At 38.5% G+C, this 21,237-nt stretch overlaps 2 protein-coding genes across 2 annotated transcripts in view; both read right to left on the bottom strand.

The window, feature by feature from the left end:
- The window catches only part of LOC118274467 (GAS2-like protein pickled eggs), a 155,119-nt gene that overhangs the window by 103,525 nt on the left and 30,357 nt on the right, over window positions 1-21,237 (bottom strand). The window lies entirely within an intron of this gene.
- Window positions 2,368-8,724, bottom strand: LOC126911229 (uncharacterized). The gene has a single exon (XM_050697055.1). The coding sequence runs from the start codon at window positions 7,753-7,755 to the stop codon at window positions 2,551-2,553; it is 5,205 nt and encodes a 1,734-aa protein (XP_050553012.1). The 5' UTR covers window positions 7,756-8,724; the 3' UTR covers window positions 2,368-2,550.

The raw sequence follows: 21,237 nt of genomic DNA, 5'->3' as shown, positions 1-21,237 counted from the left end.
AACAACATCTATCGGTCGGTCAGTCCTCTAGTTGCTCTATTTGCTCGTTCCAAGGTGCTGATTCCTATGGAGAAGAACGAGCAAGAAAATCCAGAGGTTACTCCTTTTCAATCAAATTCACAAAACAATTAATTATCATAAACGTATCACATAATTCAAAAATATCATGTACTAAACTTAACACTGTAGGAGATGACTGTACAGATCTATTTGCTGCAGACTCGGGTGGTCTCCAGGGGCAACCAAGTTTGCTCGCGTCCCTTTTATTAGGCAATAAAAGTTTAACCCCTAGTTTTTTCAAAATGGCTCCAAACTATCAACATTGTGTGCTGTTGATTTTATTGGCTTCAAGTTTAAGAGCAGTATTTTATTTTTGGGGTAATAGACCTTATGGACGGTGTTTTGGGTTTAGGTAATGGTTCTAAAGTTGTCTTGAAAAAAACCACTCCGTTCCTTCTCGTTCTTTTCGGAGCCAGGGCCCCGGTAACCCGCTAGGCAGTCTGCAGCGCTCCGGATACATATACTAAAATAGTACTTCCTATAGCTATAATTAAAGCTGTCTAACCCTGGTAGGTAATTAGGTTAGAACAGGTGAACTAATAGCAATATGATGTTATCATAGATTTGATATGGTCACACAGGCTGTATGGTCCAATACGGTAATTACATTTTAATTATTAACTAAGCTACGGTGCAAAGATCAAATATGCTCTGGTATGTGGCCTTTACTAGAGTTGAAAGAGTCCGATCTATATTTATAAGTTCAAAAATCTCCTCTCTCCGCCTCTACTGTTATATTACTTTCATCCTCATCATTAAAAACCTAATAACAATCGCACCACTCGCCAACAACAAGGGGTTTGCGGTCACACATTGGAGAAAAATTTGTCCCTTACTGTTCAGTTTCAGAGGAATTTCCTCCCACGGACCCTCGGATTGTGGAATGAGCTCCCTGCCCAAGTTTTCCCAGTAGGCTACAATATGGGATACTTTGGGGGCAATACTTGTAGCGCATGTAATGCCCCAAGTGTTGCATTCGTTCATAGGCCTCGGTAACCACTTACTATCAGGTGGGTCGTATGCTTTCTTGCCACCGTCGTGGAATAGAAAAACATCCACTTCACCCGAAAATCCAACTAGATACATTTATACCATTCACCAATAACCAAGACTAGTTGAACGGATGACTTACAAGATATCACCGTATAGATGACAAGTGGATCACAACAAAGGAAGCTGATCGGAATCAGATAATGATCGAGTGGCTAATACATTGGCAGTATGTGGCCAGTGCGCATACCTGACCTGGTGGCTGGCGCCGGCGGCTGGTCGAACGGACAGGGAATTCACAGAAAGTTAACTTTGGTAAACACTCAGATGTAGAACAAAAATTTGTGGGCCGTGTGTTAAAGAATATCACGGTACCAGTGGCAGAATAGAATTAAATTCACGATATGTTGACTCTGAGCTATAATTTACTTATTAATAGAAATATTTACCAATAAGTACTACCAGATAGTGCCATAATAACAGGACATCGAACGAAATTATGATCTAACATCCTTATTATACACTATCGACTGATTTCCAACCGAATAAAATCACCTAGAGTTTACCATTTACGGACTTTAACGCATCATCAACAGCCTATAATAGGCCACTGCTGACTCAAGGCCTGTTCTCACACGGATAAAGTTCTAGTATTAATCACCACGCTTGCTCAATCCGCGTTGGCGATTTCAAATTTATGATTAGAAGTTATAACCCAGGTTTCCTTACGAAGTTTTCATTTACCGTTTGTCACACATATCACATATAACTTACAAAAAGACACATTGGTACTTGCCGTTGGTAGGTTTCGAGCTTGCACCCTCATGAGAGAGCATGAGAAGCGGGCGTCTTAAACCTCTCAGCTACCACATCATCTACAGACATGTAACCTAGACGTAATAACGCGATAGCATATCCCATAACCAACCCGTATGGAGCAAGTGTGGTGAATAATGCTCAAATTTTCTCCGTGCGATAGGAAACCTTTGGTCAGCAGTGGCCACTTATAGGCTGTCATTGTGATATCCAATAAAAAATACTCCGTGATACTTCTCCGTAATCTCTGTATGTGTGCATCCGCTGTGACCCACAAGTTGACACGGCTGTCCATATAAAGACTCATTGCTGGTATATTAATAGCTTCACCTCCGGACCGATTACTGAGTGATCTCTGTACCGCAGGAGTTACGCTAAAATTATTCACTAATTACATTCTTGTGGACAGAGAGAAGCATTCAGGTCTGATGGACGCAACGGATGTTGTAGAAAATGGTGATAGCTCAGTAGAATATTTCGGGAATAAAAAAATCAGGAACGTAGCTTGCAGTGTGCAGTTTTAATAAAAAGAGAAGTGAATGACATGACATTTAAATTAACAAAGGTCAGGGACTTTAAGCGCCTGTTACAAATGTTATAATTAAATCTTACAAACTATGTCTTATTGCTATTCACAATTTAAGAGGCGCTTCAACATGCCGCCGGCCGTTGAAAGCTTGCCTTTCAACAGCTAGTTTCCAATAAGGGACAAATCTTAGAGAATGCCCGTCTAACAGTGCCAGTTGCAGTCCGGATATCGGCTACTCTGCTTATCCCGTCTGTGCCAGGATGAAGTGCAACAACGCGACCCAGCTTCCACTTCATGGGTGGCTGGTTATCCTCTTTTATAACCACGAGGGTGTCCAGGTTCAGGCTGTCGTTGCCGGTCCGCCACTTCACGCGCTGCTGCAGCTCTGAGACGTACTCCTTGCTCCATCTCGTCCAAAAATGCTGCCGCAATTGCTCAAGGCGTTGATGGCGCGTCAAGTGAGAGGTGGAGTGATCCCGTAAATCCTTGACAGGAAGAGAGGTGAGAGGCCGTCCGATTAAAAAGTGACCAGGAGTGAGAGGTAACAGGTCCTCAGGATTCGACGAAAGTGGTGTGAGCGGTCGAGAGTTTAAAATGCCCTCAATTTGAATCAGGATGGAGTTAAGCTCCTCGTAAGTTAAATTACAATTGCCCAACACTCGGAGTAAATGATACTTGGTCGACTTGACACCCGCCTCCCAAAGACCACCAAAATGCGGAGCGTAAGCAGGTATAAAATGGAAGGTTATACCATCCTGAGCCGCACTATCAGAAATGGAGTCACAATTGCGCTTCAAAAACTCAGCAATTTCATTATATGCTCCTACGAAAGCAGTTCCATTATCGGAATAAATATTGAGAGGTTTTCCTCTCCGAGACATAAACCTGCGTAAAGCTTGTAAATAATTGTTGCTCGTCAAGTCACCCACCAACTCTAAATGAATGGCCTTTGTTGTGAAGCATACGAAAAGTACTATATATACCTTCACCAATCTACAACCACGGCCTTGACGACTAGCCGAGGCAATAGGGCCTGCGTAGTCAACGCCTACGTTTTGGAAGGGATAGTCAGCTGGTGAGAGTCTGCTGAGTGGGAGATTACCCATCTGAGGAGCAATTGTGCGAGGCTTTACTCGCTGGCACCGAACACACTGACGACAACAGGCTCTCGCTAAGTTGCGACCACCAAGGGGCCAGTAGGTCTCTCGTATTGTGCTTAATAATAATTGAGGACCTGCATGCATTAATCTAATATGCTCAAATTGAAATAAAAGTTTAGCGAAATGATGAGTGGACTGTATCAAAATTGGGTGCTTCTTTGTGTAAGAATATTCGGAATTGTGTAAACGACCTCCTATACGAATAATTTTGTTATTATCTAAAAATACATTTAAATTTAATAATCTATTTTTATGAGGTAATTGTTTATTATTTAGTAATAAATTATATTCTGGAAAAGACTCCTTTTGTGATTGGATAATAATAAAGTTCAATGCATCTTGTAATTCCTGTGCAGTAAAATAGGATGTATTTATTGAGGAACAGCGTTTACAAAGATTGATAAAACGTAAAACATAACAAATAGAACGATGTAATCGACTAAAATTGGAAAATCGATTGAATTCGATTACTCCTTTAACTAAATCTCCAGTAGCATGATTTTCTTGAGCTAAATTAACTAAGATATTATTAGGTTTGACTTCTGGAAGATTTTGAGTATTTATAGAAATGGGTGGCCATGTAGAACTGTCACATTTTAAGAAACATGGGCCGAACCACCACAAGTCCAGTGATTGCATAGCGGTCGGTTCTACCCCGCGTGTTATCAAATCGGCTGGATTGTCGTGGGTCGATACATGTCTCCAACCACACGTACCGGATATTTCTAAAACTTCGGCAACACGGTTGCGAACAAAAGTGTTTAATTTTATAGGCAACATTTTAAGCCAACCCAACACTATCATGGAGTCGGTCCAAAACACAACACTAGACGGTTGAATGTGAAGGTGACTAACAACCTTTTGGTATAAACGTACACCAAGCACAGCAGCACAGAGCTCCAATCGCGGTATAGTCAACGGTTTAATAGGAGCGATGCGACTTTTGGCTGTAAATAATCGCACATCGACATCACCCTGCTCATTAATACTGCGAACATACAAACAAGCTCCGTATGCTTGCTCCGAAGCGTCGGTAAAAATGTGAAATTCAAATTGTTTGTATGCGTCACAGACTACCCGACGTGCTATCCGCAAATTGTGAATACACGGTAAGTTTTTAATTGTGTTTGCCCATATTGCTGCAATGTCAGGTGATAAGTGATCGTCCCATTCTAATTTGTCTAGCCATAATTTTTGAAGCAACATCTTCATGCTCACGACACACGGTGCTAACAACCCTAAAGGATCATAAATTTGTGCTATTACTGCCAACATGCCACGCTTAGTATTTACCGTGCAGTCGGGAACCTTTATAGGAAAAAAGAGATCATCTGTGTCAGTTCGCCAACTAAGTCCTAGTGTTTTACTGCAGGTGTCGCCCGGCTGGTGGAACTCGAAATAAGACTCGTCAGTTGATTCTGAGATTAAAGAGGGCTCGTTCGATTTCCACTTCCGTAATGGCATGCAAGCAGACGCAAGAGCATCGGTCACCTTATGTCGCAACATTTGAGCTTCCTCAAACACGTCAGTACCTGTCAGCAGATCATCTACATAAAAATCATGAAGAATGGCTTCCGCGGCTTTTTTATCCTGGCATTCAAGACCGATTTGTTTGATACACCTAGTTGCGAGAAACGGTGCACTAGCTGTGCCGTACGTCACCGTATTTAATTGGTACGTTTTAAAAGTGTTATTAAAATTATCACGCCAAATTATTTGCTGCAGGTGCCTATCTGAAGGATGTACAGACACCTGCCTGTACATTTTCTCAACATCAGCAGAAAGGACGTACTTATGCATTCGAAATCTAAGAAGGATTGCAGTCAAATCGTCCTGAACGGTAGGTCCCACCATTTGGATTGCATTTAAAGAGATTCCAGAGGTAGTGGGTGCACTAGCATTAAAAACAACGCGTAATTTGGTTGTGATACTACTTTCGCGCAGGATTCCGTGATGAGGAATGAAATATGACTGTAAATTTTCATTAATGTGACACTCTGACATATGACCTAAATTAATATACTCAGTCATGAAGTCTTTGTACATTTTATCGAGTGAAGGTTGTTTGTGATTTCTGCGCTCTAATGACAAAAAACATCGTTTTGCACGATGATATGAGTCGCCTAAACTATCCGTAGATGCCTTCAGCGGTATTTTAACGCAAAAACGGCCATCTGACAGGCGCGTCGTGTTTTTTATAAAGTGTTCTTCACACATTTGCTCCTCAGCTGAATAAGTTGATGCATCACGGCCAACTTCTTCAAGCTGCCAGAAACGCGTCAATTGGTTTCGGATGTCAGTTAACTCATTCGAACTGGAAGACGAAGAACTTTCGCAACAATCATTAACATAATTACAGTTAATTGAATTATTATCATAGCCGCCGTTAATTGGGCCACAAACTAGCCAACCTAGTCTAGTTTGATAAAGTGTTGGTTTCCCATCACCTAATAAAACTTTATCTGATCCTAATAAACTCCAGAATACGTCAGCTCCTATAATAATATCAATAGAAGCCGGTGTGTGGAAATACGGATCAGCTAAATGAATATTTGAGGGTATGTTTACGTGTACCTGTTTAGCGGGAACGTTATCTGTAATTGTGGGTAAGATAAAACAAGTTAAGTCGTTTGAGTAAAATTCGTGCAACGATTTAATGTGTACCCGACACATTTTATTAATATGCGACAGAGAATTGTTAATACCTTGTATAGATTTGTTTGTATTCAAGTAAGGCAGCTGTAACTTATTAAATAAATTCTCCGTCATTAAACAAGCCGAACTACCAGAATCAAGGAGCGCTCGAGCTATGTGTTCCTCATTATTAACATCGTAGCACCTAATTAATGCAGTTGACAATAAAATGTTACCTGTGCTGCTCGTATGCGATTGTGCGGAGATATTAGCTGAGAGCGCAACGTGATTATTATTGTTTGTGTCAGCACTGGAGGATGACTCAGCGCTAGCCTTATCAGTAGTCCCAGGTGATTTACTTGAAACAGGTTTATAATCTGAGTTGTGAATAAGCGTGTGGTGCTTGCGTTTACATATTTTGCACCCTGATTTCTTGCAATTGCTGGGATAATGACCGTGACGCAAACAATTATAGCATAGCTTATAGCCAGGCAGTAAGGACATTCTATCGTTGACACTTAGTGATAAAAACTGTGGGCATGAATTGAGATTATGATCGCTTTTACATTTTGGACAACTACGTGACAATGAACTACTAATGTTTTCTGTCGTTACAAAGGATTTAATTTTAGTGTTTTGTTTTGTGTTTGTGTGTGTATTTGTGGAGTGACGTGATTTTTCCAGTGTTTCTATTAACTCAGCGCGATTACGCATAAACTCAATGAACTGATCAAAAGTGATTCGTTTCGATTTATCAATACGCCCTTTATATTCCTCCCACTCTCGGAATGTTTTAGTGTCTAGTTTTTGTCTGATTATGTAAATAAGTAATGTGTCCCAACTATCAACAGGTTCACCCAATGTTTTTAACGCTCTGATATTTTTGTTGACATTGTCTACGATGCTCTTTAATGCAGTTGAGGACTCCTTAGTGATTGATTCGATATTAAATAACGCGGTAACGTGATTCTCAATCAATAATCTTTCATTATCGAATCGCTCACATAGAAGTTCCCATGCCATGTTGTAGTTTTGAGCAGAAAACTCGATTGATTGTATGACGATAGCAGCAGATTCTGTCAGCGACGATCTCAAATAATGGAATTTATTTATCTCGTCTATGTCGTCATTGCCGTGAATGAGACTAGTGAAGGTATCGCGAAATTCAAGCCAACTGTTATAGGAACCTGAAAATTTCGGTAATTGTATGGTGGGCAACTTGATGAATTGACGCTTACTACTAGTGGTTGATTTTATTTCCTCTTGTTCAGATTTTGAATATTTATTTAACATGACTTTAGCTTGAGCCACTAACTCATAATATTGAGATTCGATTGAGGTTCGTTCAAGTGCCTCGGCGTCAATGTCACACATACATTCTAGCTGTAATTGAATTTCGTTAAATTCGTTGTATAAATCTTCTAATTTATTGACACGCAATTGCAACTCCATTACCTGAGACGGACTTACTGTGGAATCTTGTAATTTGTTTAAAAACGTTGAAAATACAGTTAATCTTCCTTTATAGCTGCTTCGCTTTTTTCTAAGTTCTTTAACGTCAGTCATTTTGAAAGGAGGGTGTCGTAGACCTGAAATTGTACAGTAATAATATTAAATTACGAAACTATATGTCACAAAAATACCTAATGTTATGAATAATGAAACTAAGCAACAATGATGATGAATTATTAACAAAACATTCACTGCAAATTATAATGAACTACCGTATTTAAGTAGGTAGGTAAGGTTAACTATTCTGATGAATAATGTAACAAACAAATTAATTACTTTATCTACGTTTTAAAGGATATACAAAGCAACAATAATGTAATTGTAAAGATTAATTTGAATAAATAATGTTTTGTAAATCAACAATAAAAAGTTAACTAATGTAGGTAAACATTAACACTACTGTACTGTATTTTTAAGCACATATTAACTTTATTTTACAAAATATATTTTAATCTAATGCTCTGTACATAATTCCTTGTAAATAAATTGTATAAAGTTGTAAATAATTTGTAAATATGTATAAATATGTTACTAACCTTTTCTTTGTTCTTATAATCGCTACTTAATTCCTATGTTAATTACCTATTTACCTGATTTATTATTATGAGTGTTGGGTGAATTTAATTAATATTATAATGCTTTGGCTTTAACACTTCTTGTTTGATTTCACTCGTTGTTCAATCCACTTTTTCCAAAACGTGTTCGTCACCTCTTCACTCTGGTACTTATTAACTCCAATTTCCAAAATATCCAATATTTAGATTATTCCACTTTGCTGGTTGTAGATGATGGATCATCCGGCTCGTACGGACCATGTAGAAAATGGTGATAGCTCAGTAGAATATTTCGGGAATAAAAAAATCAGGAACGTAGCTTGCAGTGTGCAGTTTTAATAAAAAGAGAAGTGAATGACATGACATTTAAATTAACAAAGGTCAGGGACTTTAAGCGCCTGTTACAAATGTTATAATTAAATCTTACAAACTATGTCTTATTGCTATTCACAATTTAAGAGGCGCTTCAACAGATGTGGTGGAAAATAAATGTAAAGATAGCGTTGTGTGGATATTTGAGTGTTGTTTCAAGTTGAATGTTATGGAGAGAAAGGATGTTGAGGTAGGATAGGCAGAGATAAGTACTAGCTTATCTTTATACTAATAATTCTCTATAGTAATAAGTAGAGGTGAAGTAGGATAGAGAGATGAGGCTCCAGGACATAAGAAGAAATTGTAATTGTGAAACAACGTAGATAATAAAAGAAAAGATAAAACATTTTTAAAATGAGCATATGAGGGTCATCCACTATTACTCGCACAATATTATAATAACATATCAAAAAGAATGTGCAATGAAAGAATTTTCGAACACTAACTACAAAGGCCCTGTAATTAACAAATTCAATTAATATTGAAACAAACTCCACAACTCGACTAATTAAATATAACAACGCAGAACGTTACTTAGATAGCGTGTGACACACGGAAGGTCAGGGCGGCGAGCTGCCTTGACCCAGGACCGGCGCGCGCGCAGGCATCCTACCCGCCCGTGACTCACGCGCACGCATTCCCTCGAACTCTGCAATGTCGCACAATATGAACGCACTTGACACTACTATCGCGAGGCGTTGTTATCAGAGCTTGTATTTTATGAGGAGTTAAGACTTTAAGAGTAAAGATATGTATGTTTTAAAATTGTTATTTTTGAAGGGCAAGTTTATTAACTTTCGGTTGCTCGATTTTTTGGGCTTCTTGATATAAAAAATGGAACTAGTCGCTTATCTCAAATAAGAATTATTTAATACAATCCAAGTACCTCGGAACAGTCTGATTCCAATCTTAGTTAGTTTGTTAATCAGAGGTGCACATTACGTCACGTAATGCCACTGTACAATGTACAATCACTTTTCACCAGTTATGTTTAAGTCCCATGTAATAAGGGTGAGCTTATTGCCATAGACCGGGCACAATTCCAAAATCTATGCTACCACTGAGATTTTTTTCGAAAAGACGAAAAAAGCCCATCAATACTTTGCTCGATCCGGGGAATCGAAACCCGAAACCCCTTGCCACAATTGCGACCACTCGACAAACGAAACAGGCCACAAATTTATCCATAGCTACGTAATACCTTACCTCGACCCATTTCGTAAAGGAAAACCCAACACACAAATACCTACGTATTTATTTATTTATGACAAAGTATCCCAGACAATCCTTCAAATAGAAGTAACAAGAATTCTAAAACTGGACATGAATGAATGAACTTCAATAAATTCTATAGAAGAGGTGTGACTAGTTATAAATATAATAAAAATTAACAAGAACTTTAATAGGTAAATAGGAGTTGAATGATAAATATACAAGGGCGTACATAAGCGTCACAGCATAATTTGAAGACAAACAGAAATGTAACTTAAATGTATCATGTTGTAGTTGAAATTCCAATAACAACCATCTTTGGTACAGAACATGAATATACAGAATGCGTTGTTTAGTGACAAATAGAAAATGTAATTTAAATATGTCACGGTATAGTTTAAATTCCAATAACAAACATCTCTGGAACAGTAAGAAAATGTACTTAGATGGTCATCATTGAAATTTTACGTAGAAACCTAAAGTTAGTATGAATCAAAATATTTCCAGTAAGTAAAATTCTTTATGACTTACGTATTGAACACTGTCACTCTTATAGGTAAGTTAATTACATCAGCTACAGACTTTGCTTAAGCTTTTTTAATATTCAGAAAATTGTGAATCAATTCAACGAAGTCTGATGATGAGGTCCAAGGTTTTATTCTTGTGTAGAGCTTAATGTGATTGGATTTTTCGATTCGATGAATTAATGGAGAGGAGTGGAAGGAGGATAGGGAGGCCTTTGCCCTGCAGTGGTAATATGATTGGATTTTTCGATTCGATGAATTAATGAAAGTTTCCAATATTTTGCAATTGTTTGTCCTCTATACAACACACTGTTTCAGACTCATTCAGAAAGTATGTTTAGTAACTCTGGACCATTTTTTCTCATTCTGAGATAAAACCTAACGTTACTAACCACTGGTAACAAACAATAAATTCGTTTTGAATATAAAAAACATTTCAATGTTAAATCACCATCATCCAAATACTTCTCCTGCCTTGAGCGAGGCGAGAGGTAGTATCAGACTCTTACTAACTAAAAACCACCCTATTCCTACTTCTGCCCTTCGAACCGGATCCCCGGTAAACCTACTAGGTAATCCGCAGCTCCGGATATATTAAATCACCTACTAACAACGACACAATAAAAAAAATAACCCAAATCTCTACTAATCACCTGTTAACAATGTAACACCTCAAATCGTATTACTTACATAGTATCCCCCCCCCTCCCCTACGTCCACTTAACTCGACCTAGATTTGTGAATTGTTTACAGTAATCCAATTGATTAAGTCTAACTGTAAGTAGTAGGTACCGGCCACTGTGTGGCTGTGACTCACGTGCCGAGTGTGTTTTGTGTAATTAGGGTGGAGGTGGTGAAAGTGGACAATTAAGGTATATGTAAATTGAACAATTCCTTGTGTAGTATATTACTCCTGGAATGGAAATTTTGTTTAGCTTTTTTATGGTATAAGCCGGTAAATGGACTGATAGAATTACCTGATGCTAAGCAATCGCCGCAAACCATGGACACCCGAAGCATTAGAAGCGTTACTAGTGCGTTGCCAGACTTTTGAGGATTGATTATTTATGAGGTGTTGGAGATTCTGGTAAACTCACTCACGCAACGCAAGCGTTGTTCCACGTCAGTTTTTTTTGTGAGGCGGTGGTATCACTCCGGTATGACTCCAGTAAATAAGTAAGAAACTGTTGTATTACTGCGCAATAGCACCGATATCAAATGTCCAAAAACGAACAGCTTTAGGGATTTTCATAAAAAAGGGCCTTACTTATAAGCATACCAGCGCTGCCTGGTCTTAATGCAAATACATTGTCAATTTAATCCAAAATTAGTGTCAGATTAAAGATTAAAATTTAATTCGAAACATATCACTATCATACGCCTAAAATTTCTAAAAAGATATGACTCAACCAAAAAAAGACAAATTCGAATACTTTTCTAAATCCTGCCTAAATCTGCCTAATCCACATACCCCTACTTCACCATACAGTTACTACCAAAAGCGGCTCGCGGTTGACGCGCGACGTGCGTAGGAGTCGCAGATACAAACCACTGATAACATGCTTCTATGTACCGACTTCAATTAGACCCAGTGCTGCAAGTGAATTTGGAAACTGTGGCGTTTATGGTAGTATTTGGTAATCGGAATATAGGTTAATGGGTTTTTGGGCGGCATGAATGGTACAAGAAGCTAATGGATAATTTTAATACTGAAGTTGGATTTTGGTGAAAAATCAACAAGGTCGACAGACAGGGTTTCTGAATACCCATCCAGCGGTCCCAGTAGGCCCGCCAGGCAGTCCGCAGCTCCGGATCAAGCATCAGCCCTACTTGACCCCATCTGTGGTGGTCTGATGGCTCTATGAGGCGCGCGCGGAACACGGACGCGCCGCACGCACGGGTCTGGTTCTGCTGGGATGTGCCGTAACAGGCGTTTCACCGTAAGGATTTCGGAGCAAGACTACTTAGAGGACTTTGTTACAGGTACAGAGTATGACCATCGGGATGGTTTTAGTGAGGTAAAAATCCCACACTCCCTAGTCTTTTATCCCTAAAAAGCTTGGCACCTTTTGAAGGTTTCAAACCGTCATCAAAAAAAAAGGCAGATAGACAGAACAGAGTGGCGCAGGGCGCTTCCAACCGGCTGATCTAGAAATCTTTGAGCAATAGATACAAATTGCTCCGCGATAGTACAACTCTACGAATTGATAGTTTCTAATAAGACAACTGGGATTTTACCTATAGTTAAAAAAGTCTTTTAATAATTCATCCAGCCATCTTAAAACATATTCACAATCCTTCACAATAATATGAAAGAGAGCTACAGCCTGAGCCTCGGTTCGTCAGGGGGTGAGTGGCCGAGGTGAATGCCCGTTAGATAATGATAAGATTCGACAGATTCCGCGAAACCGCGGCCCGTGTGTGACGGATCACGGACCGGTACATATGTACCTATATACATGTTACTTGAGGTCTCTTTACATAACAGAATGTATCTTTTCTTTCTTTGCTTTCCTTAAGCATACTATGTAAAGCTTATTAAACTCAAAGGACGAGACAAACTCATACGCATTTACCAACCATTGTAAGACTAGCCTCTATCAGCGGCTTCACCTGCGCTCCTATGATAAAGTTATAAAAGTTAATCCAGACTATAATCTACCAGGAGCTGCGATCTGCCTAGTGGGTTTACCGGGGCTTTGGCTCGAAAACCAGGAGTAGAAATGGCAGTTTTAGTCAGTATTTAGTAAGAGTCTGACACTCCATCCTTCCCAAGCCAGGAGAAGTTAAAGGACGACTCTCGACGGCCCTTAAAAAAACAAACCCATAAAATAAACAAAACTATATCCATCATTCAAGTCCGTTAAGTAGCTGTTCCATTAAAAAGTAACAAGAAACATCCACAAAACATTAAGAATAACACATGATAAAGATCCCATACAAACAAAATCATATATAACTATATCCAAAATATGTAAATGCAACATTGTTGCAAGATATTAAAACATAATCTGCACTAATGTCATGTAGTCGGCGCCGACGCACCGCCTCGCGCCTGTCATTGACCATATGCGCGTGCGGCGCTCGTAAACACATTATTTAGTTGTCACACTCACTCCACTTACACTTGCTTCACGTCGGATTTTGACGACAGATTGCCATGAAATTTAATAAAGCCTTAAGAACGTTATGTTACAATCACATATTTAAAAATAGTATTGCAGTACCTTTTTCCACGATCGGTTATTAATATTTGGTTTTATCAGTAAAACCTTAAAGCAAGGTCAGCCTTAAATACCAGAAAATAAAATTCATAACACAACCAAACCCTTTTTTTTCAAACGAGAGGGAGAATATAGAGATATCACAGTTCGACTAATCTTATAGTTACCCTAAAAATATTACAGGCAACATGCTCAAGTCAAAACTTTTAAAATTGAAATCCCTATATTTTTCCTCACAGAGACCGAACACACCCTATTCTTAATCTCCCGTTTCCTACAAACTCAACTAAGCAACAACAAAATACGAAACATCATAACAGACAAAATTTCGTACACACACACATTTCACACATACGCAACATGGATTGAAGTTCAACATACATGTCAGTTCAATGTCATATAGCACAGGCTATAGAGGTGTTGTGCATATGTCGCGGAAGTGCGCAGGTCACGGCCTCCCGTTATCTGTTCCTCTATGTTTGGGCATCAGCCCTGCGTGACTCACTGCCAATTACTGCACTACGGGCAGCCAGTCATGTGTACACCTTTTTGGGAATAGGAAAAGTTTTTTATTAATGTTTTTGCAGTTGGAAATGATCGTCGAGATAGTAGGGACTTCTGTTAGATACCACTGAAATCAAAAGGTATTTCCTTGAAAAAGGAAAATCCAATGACGCCTTGGATGAGGCGAAAGGAAGAGTCAAACTTACTTACTAAAAATCACCCCGTTTCTAATTCAGCTTTTCGAGCTAGGACCCCGGTAACCAGGTAAGCAGTCCACAGTTCCGGGAGTGAAACGTAGCTACCAGTAAATTGTTAACAATTCTTTTTAAGAAGTTATTCAGGCCTTTGGTCAGCAGTGGCAACTTATAGGCTGTATAGAACACAAGCAACATCACAGTTTAAAAGGAACATAATTGTCAAAGTAGTCGCATAGTCAGCTTTTAACAACCATACCAAGAGCAGGGGTGGTCCATTCGGCCATCACCACTTAGCTATTGGCTATTTAGGAAAATACATACTACTAACAGCACCTACCACTACAGAACAACATACATACAGACAAACTTAACAATATAATGATTGAAGGCCAAAACTTTATCAGCGAAGTTCACCTCAATAAGGCTCCACAAATACTACGGAAGGACCTTACGCCGACTGCTATTAGTTCTTCGCAAGTATGCCCATGTACGGCCGGCGTATGATTCACGGCATATCATATAAACTATGTTATTCATTGCAACGTGCACTAGGTCAAATTATTTTTAGTGGCCAATCTCTTTATGGTGTGGTGTTGATTGCTTTTTTATTGTTTATGAAAAGGTTCCCTGTTCCGTTTTGCATAAATATGGTGTTATTATCTACCTGTGGTTGTTCCGATAGATAAGCGTGTCGGTATTTTTTTTTTATTTGCAGTTGATTCTCATAAGCGGAAGAAGCTATAAGTTCTTAAAAAATCTTTGTTTTAATAAAGTCCAATTGACCCTAGTAGTAGTAATCATAAAACAAACTTCTACTAGCTATAAAATAAAAATCCTTAGAAAACTTTTATCCCGTCCCGACAACAGAACTAAAAATATCATAAAATTCAATGTCATCAATGATAATGTCAACATCAGCTTTCTATCACAACTCTACCTACCCCCTTTAAGAAGAACATACAAATAAGTGCATCAGCGCTCTGTCCATAAAAGGCGATCAGAATGCGCATGATTCATGAACATCGAATGTCACACTCGTCACAACTCAAGTCACATTAAATTCTTTGTAAATCCATAACTTTGTAGTAATGTACAAGTTTTCAGAAACGCCTTGGAAACTAGTAATAAACAATACTGAAATTAGAAGTGATTCTTCGATTTGTTACTTAATAAGGTTATTTTTGGTAAGCACGTAAGTTATTCTATTAAAACGTTTTTGTAAACAATCAGATCAAATAAATGGTAACGTCAGTGCAGAGTACATTTTGATACGACCTCTAGTTTTTATTTATCCTAAGCGTCGATTAAAGGACTACTGTAAGTGTAGGAGAGCCATGCTTCGGCACAAATGGGCCCGCTCAATTGCCTCTAGTGTTTCGGGTGTCCATGGGCGGCGGCGATTATATCGATCTGTTATAGATCAGCAGTAGACTCTCAAGAGCTACACATGTTTACATTGGTTTATGGTATATAAACAATGCTCCTGGAATTAATTCATACTTTACCTACTACTGAAAAGCTTTGTACTCAGAGAAACACATTCTATTGACATGACGATCAATGGTAGATCTTAAAACATCGGCCTTTGCACTCGAGGCGAACTTCAGATATTAAGAAACTACGTACGTTATTAAGAATGGATTTCTACTACCATATTAAAAAGCCCCTCCTAACTATTTCCCAACGACTATTCCACACGACCCTACCCTGACTCTTCTTGTATTTTCCTCATAATTATCAATTTGCATCACAATTGTACAATTCTGTACAAATTGCGATATTCACTGGAAATCAAAACGTTTTTGGAAAATATCAAAATGGTATGTTATGCACACGACACGCTGTTTTGTTGTTAGGGTCACTGTGAAATATGTGTTTTGTGGGACATGTCCATTTTTGTTTTTAGGCATTGGTCATGTAGCTGTCAAAAATAAGTTATTCATTTAACATACCGAAAATATTTATATTCTGAAACAATTTTATAATGATATTCCCTGAAACGGAAGGCGAAAATATCAAAAAGCTTAAATTGTCTTGTTTTTATCTGACTTTATTTTATTTTACTTATTAAGTAAAATTGAATTAAGTCAATTTTACTCGTATTTTACAGCAGACCTGGGTTTTCTTCCACTCCTGACAAGAAAACAAGAATCATAGCAAGAAAATTACCTCAAATTGTATAAAAACAACTTGTACCATCTTCACATTTTGTCCTACGTGTCCACTTGTATCATAGTCGTCGTAGCCGGCTCATCGTATCTGTGCGATCGACACGTGCGGACATGTAAACAAAGTATTATGGATGGAGCGAGGATATTAGGGCGCCCACTATTGCCTCCGATATGGACAAAATGGGCTCACAGCACAGAGAACCAGGCAGAAGGTTCATTAGGGTAATCACTGGTCATTATGATGGATGAATTTGGTTTGTGAAATGGCTATATTATTGCTTAAGTAGTCTAAATTATTTTAAAAAGTACATATTATTCGGAATAAGTCACACAGGTACGCAGGTTGGTAGGTTTCGAAACAGCGCCTTCATGCATGAGAAGCTGGCTTGTATAACCTCCGGGCCAGCTTGGACCCGCTAAAATTAATTTATCCTATTAAGAGACTCCATATTTTAGCAATACTGAGCAGTAGCAATCTCTGATATAAAACAGAACCATTAAAACTGCCATCTTCAAGTCAGCAGCCAAGAGAGGATTTTATGGCAAACACGTTTATGTAGAATTTGTAGAGAAGACTCATAGTATTCAGCAGCGGACTGTCACGAGCCGTTGATTTTGCTTTTAAACACCTCTAAATACGAATAATGTAATAGTCCAGTAGCTATTTTTTTTTTGAGACACACCAGTAAACGAGCTGACGTATCCTGATGGTAAGCAATCGCCGCCGCCAATGGACACTCGAACACCAGAGGCGTTACAAGAGCGTTGCCAGCTTTTTGGGAGTTAGGAATTTAAGGGTTGTTGTTCGGGATCGGGGATTGGGAAGGGGAATTTGGCCTCCGATAACCTCAATCACACAACGAGTTAATACCTCTATTACTCGTAATACTTCTGCATCACACCTGTTTACTGTAAATCGATGGTGGGCGTCACGATGGCATTCCTGTGGTTTTGCGACATTAGCTCGGCAACTGGCTCCGTGGTACAGATCCTCGTGATACGTACTCCGAGCGAGGACATCTTCATTATAAGTATTGTCATTACCTGGAGTCATAACTGTAGCCATTGTTTCGGTTATGTGCTCACAAATGTGTGTTTAGTTTGATGGTGATCTTCCAAAGTATGGTGGATATGGAAGTAAGGAAGCAAGGAGGCATTTCTGTTCTCTCCACGCTGCTGTTGTGTTGATATCGTAGGAATTGTAACTACAAAATGTATGTTTCTATTATTATCTATTATCTAGGTAAGGTTGAACAATGAAACCGTTTTTAAATTAAGTAAAGGGGCTTTTTATCTAATTGCCTAATGCAAAAAAGGACAAAAGGCTATGCATGTCTGTATTTTTTTTATAATAACTATCGTGAGACATACTAAATTAACTAAAAATCATGGTTTACTCACGTACATTAATGGAGAAAAGCTCTACTAGTTTCGAGTCACAGAGAGACTCTTCATCATGAGCGTGCGCAGACGCGGCTATGTCGTGCAACCTACTGCTTAGTTGTTATGATCCTAGTGGGGACGAGGCTTTAATGCCCATTAATGTACGTAAGTAACCCGTGATTTTTTAGTTAGTAATCCATTAAATCCGTTTCAACAGTGACACTATTAAAACAATGTTATACAACAGATCCCTTTTCTTTAAGGGAAAAATCATCCAATGATTTCTCCCGCCTTGGGCGAAACGAGAGGGAGTGTCAGACTCTTACTGACTAAAAACCACCCCGTTTCTACTCCTACTTTTCTAGCCGGAGCCCCGGTAAACCCGCTAGGTAGTCCGCAGCTCCGGACAACAGATCCGTAAGCTTTATAAAATGCGAATAAGATAAACTTTATACAACGCACAACGCACGTGCTATAAATAAACATAATAATTTATAAACAATTAGTTAAATATCCAATAAGGAAGTGTTTACACTAGACGCGACGCGTGTCTGTCTGTGCGACGCACTATTAATTATGTCGACAGTATTATGCAGAATAGAACCATGATCTTATATATTGTTTGTAATATTTTATTATATTTTTGATCTTACCACCAAGTTGCTGTCGTTGTAACTGAGATGAAGAACTTACCTGTAAAGAAAATAAAGAGCATTAAGTATATTAATGTAATTAACTTTGCAGTTGATGTAGCCACTTAATGCAAAAACAACATAAGATTTAATAAATAGGAAGTGTAACGTAACTCCCACTATTGATGCTGCTAAAGAAATTATTTGCTAATTTGACTTTTTTGTGGATTAAGCCGGTAAACGAGCAGACGGATCATCAGATGGTAAGCACTCCTTTTGGGGGTTATGAATTGAAGGTTTGTCGGGAAATCGGGGATTGGAAATATTGATAACCCACACAACGCAAGGGTTCTTTCACGTCGGTTTTTCGGTGAGGCCGTGGTATCACTCCGGTCGAACCGGCCCATTTGTGACGAAGCTTGGTTCTCTCACACTTAAAACTACTACCGGTGAAATATTTTTTTGGTTCAACACAACTTAGGAATCAAGAACAGACCACCAACATAGAACTATAATTGAATGACCAATTACTACATAACACCATCAGTCCCCACAAAGGGTGTATCACCCACTCTACAGTTTTTGCGCGTCGCCGCCCGCCACCCACGTCTCGAGCGAAACCAACTCTATGTACTAATGGACTTGTACGCAATTATCTGCTGTTTCGTTTTTGGATAACATCGTTTTTTGTTGCTAAACATTGTTTTTCTTCGCGCTTTTTGCTATATGTTCAGTGTTACTATTTGGGTTTTTTTGTAGAGCCTGTATATAGATATATCTTATATACTTTGTTTAGGTAATCCTTCTTAATTTTCATGCACAAACATTTTCTTTCTTATTTTGTCTCTGGCGATGAAATGAAATAATGAATTTATTTCGTAAATTGGCTTTTTGGGACAAGCCCCAAACCGCTGCAACTCCTGTAAGCTAGGATCTCCAGTAGATACAACTATGAAAACTCCAGAACACTGAAGTCCGGCGCGTCCCAAGGGCATGAATAAACTGTCTTGGAAATAAATCAAAAGAAATAATTACATGAGAAAAAAGAAAACGAAACAATAGTTTCCATTTCCCTTTGTAGATAGGCTCTAAAAATTAATTAATGCACGTCAACATTAAAAAAAAATCTAGATGAGGCCGGCCTTTCCATACTGATTCCGAGAAGAAATCCGAAATCAAACTCCGTCGAGAGCTCCGTCTCTTTTAAAGTCCAGACAAATATAAAAAAATGCGTGACAATGAATAAAGACGTGGAAGTTGTAATTCATTACACAGTAACATTATTTAAAATCATATTCCTTAATTGCTTGCTCAATATAAGGTTTCATATTCTTAGTAAGTCATTCATAAGCATACAAATAAATCAGTCACTCAGTCAAATGAAATCTTCCTTTGTTGACTTCACTCTGGTAATTCCAGCTAGTTCTATTGTCTCATGATGAAATTAAAGAAAAACAGGAAAATTCCAGTGTCACCCATTGTGCAATCAAAAATTAGAATTGAATGAAGCTTTAGCTAGAAGTAGACTGGTACCTATGTAATCAAAAAAAATAATTTGTATTATTATATTTAAGGTTGGGTATCTGAATCATTTTTGCATGCATCATCAACAACAGCATATTAATAGTCACTGCCCAAAGCTGCTTTTCACATGGAGAAGGTTTAAGCATTCACTCAATGCGGGTTGGCGATTTCTAACGAATAAGCGAAATTATAAGCCCAGGTTTCCTCACGATGTTTTGCTTCACCGTTAGTGAGTGTCTAAATAATTTTAGAAAGAACAAATAACTAGAAAAGAGTCACATTGGTACTTGCCGTTGGTACCCTCATGCATGAAGTACGGACTTCTTAATTGCCTCGGCCACCACAACACTCATTCAATGGTTACTTACACAGAACAGATAAAATGTATCTGTTTTGTGGTTACTTAGTCCAGTCCTTAGTAATTTTATTGTATTCGGGACAAAATTGCTACTAAGAAATAAGTATAGTTACTTAAACTATTCTGAGTACGGCAGAAAATTGCCAAAAGTAAAAGCATTAAAAATGCACAACGACCTCTCCACAACACAAAAACCATAAACAAAATCACAGCAATCAGACATTGAGCAAAACAAACAAACAAACAGACAGACAGACAAACGGGGATTTAATTGAAACAATGCAAAGCGTATCAGTGGCCCATTCATTAGGATGCGACGCCGACGCGCCGGCCCATACATCCTCATGCTGCATACATTACCACTTAACTGGTATCACCACTAAATTGTATGACTTGTGTGATAAAGCTGATGTAAACAAATGAGATCATGCAGTTTTCTTGGTTTTAATGGAAGGAATTTGTTTAATGCGTGTCATGCCTTTTGTTCCTCAAGAGTATATGATCTTTTTTGAGGGGAGAAAATCATCCAATGATACTGACTAAAAACCACACCGTTCCTATTCCTGCTTCGAGCCGGAGGTTCGGTAACCCGTTAAGTTTTCAAGAAGCCTTATTGGGTTCCAGCTGTGGACTATTGCTTGACATGAGAATCAAATTTAAGTTTCCTTGCACTTCCAACCACTCGATCAACGCTTTGACGTTCAAAAGTGCCTTCCCGGTCTATTTGAAAGAAATAATTTGGACTTTGACTTTGAAATCGGAGCCGTCGATATTTTCAAATGTCACCAGAAATTAGGAAATGCTGGTGCATTCCCAAATTTTTTTTATTTGTAACTTTGTCTTTATATACCGTAGTATATTTGCATTAGGTATAATACTAT

The sequence above is a fragment of the Spodoptera frugiperda genome, chromosome 11 (genome assembly GCF_023101765.2).
Source record: "Spodoptera frugiperda isolate SF20-4 chromosome 11, AGI-APGP_CSIRO_Sfru_2.0, whole genome shotgun sequence".
NCBI classification, from domain to species: Eukaryota; Metazoa; Arthropoda; class Insecta; order Lepidoptera; family Noctuidae; genus Spodoptera; species Spodoptera frugiperda.
Note: the sequence above shows the minus strand (reverse complement) of the source record. Positions and strands in the feature narration are given on the sequence as shown.

Bases quoted from the DNA above. Each gene is read 5' to 3' on its own strand.
- LOC126911229 (XM_050697055.1), bottom strand. From the start codon at position 7,755: ATGACTGACGTTAAAGAACTTAGAAAAAAGCGAAGCAGCTATAAAGGA.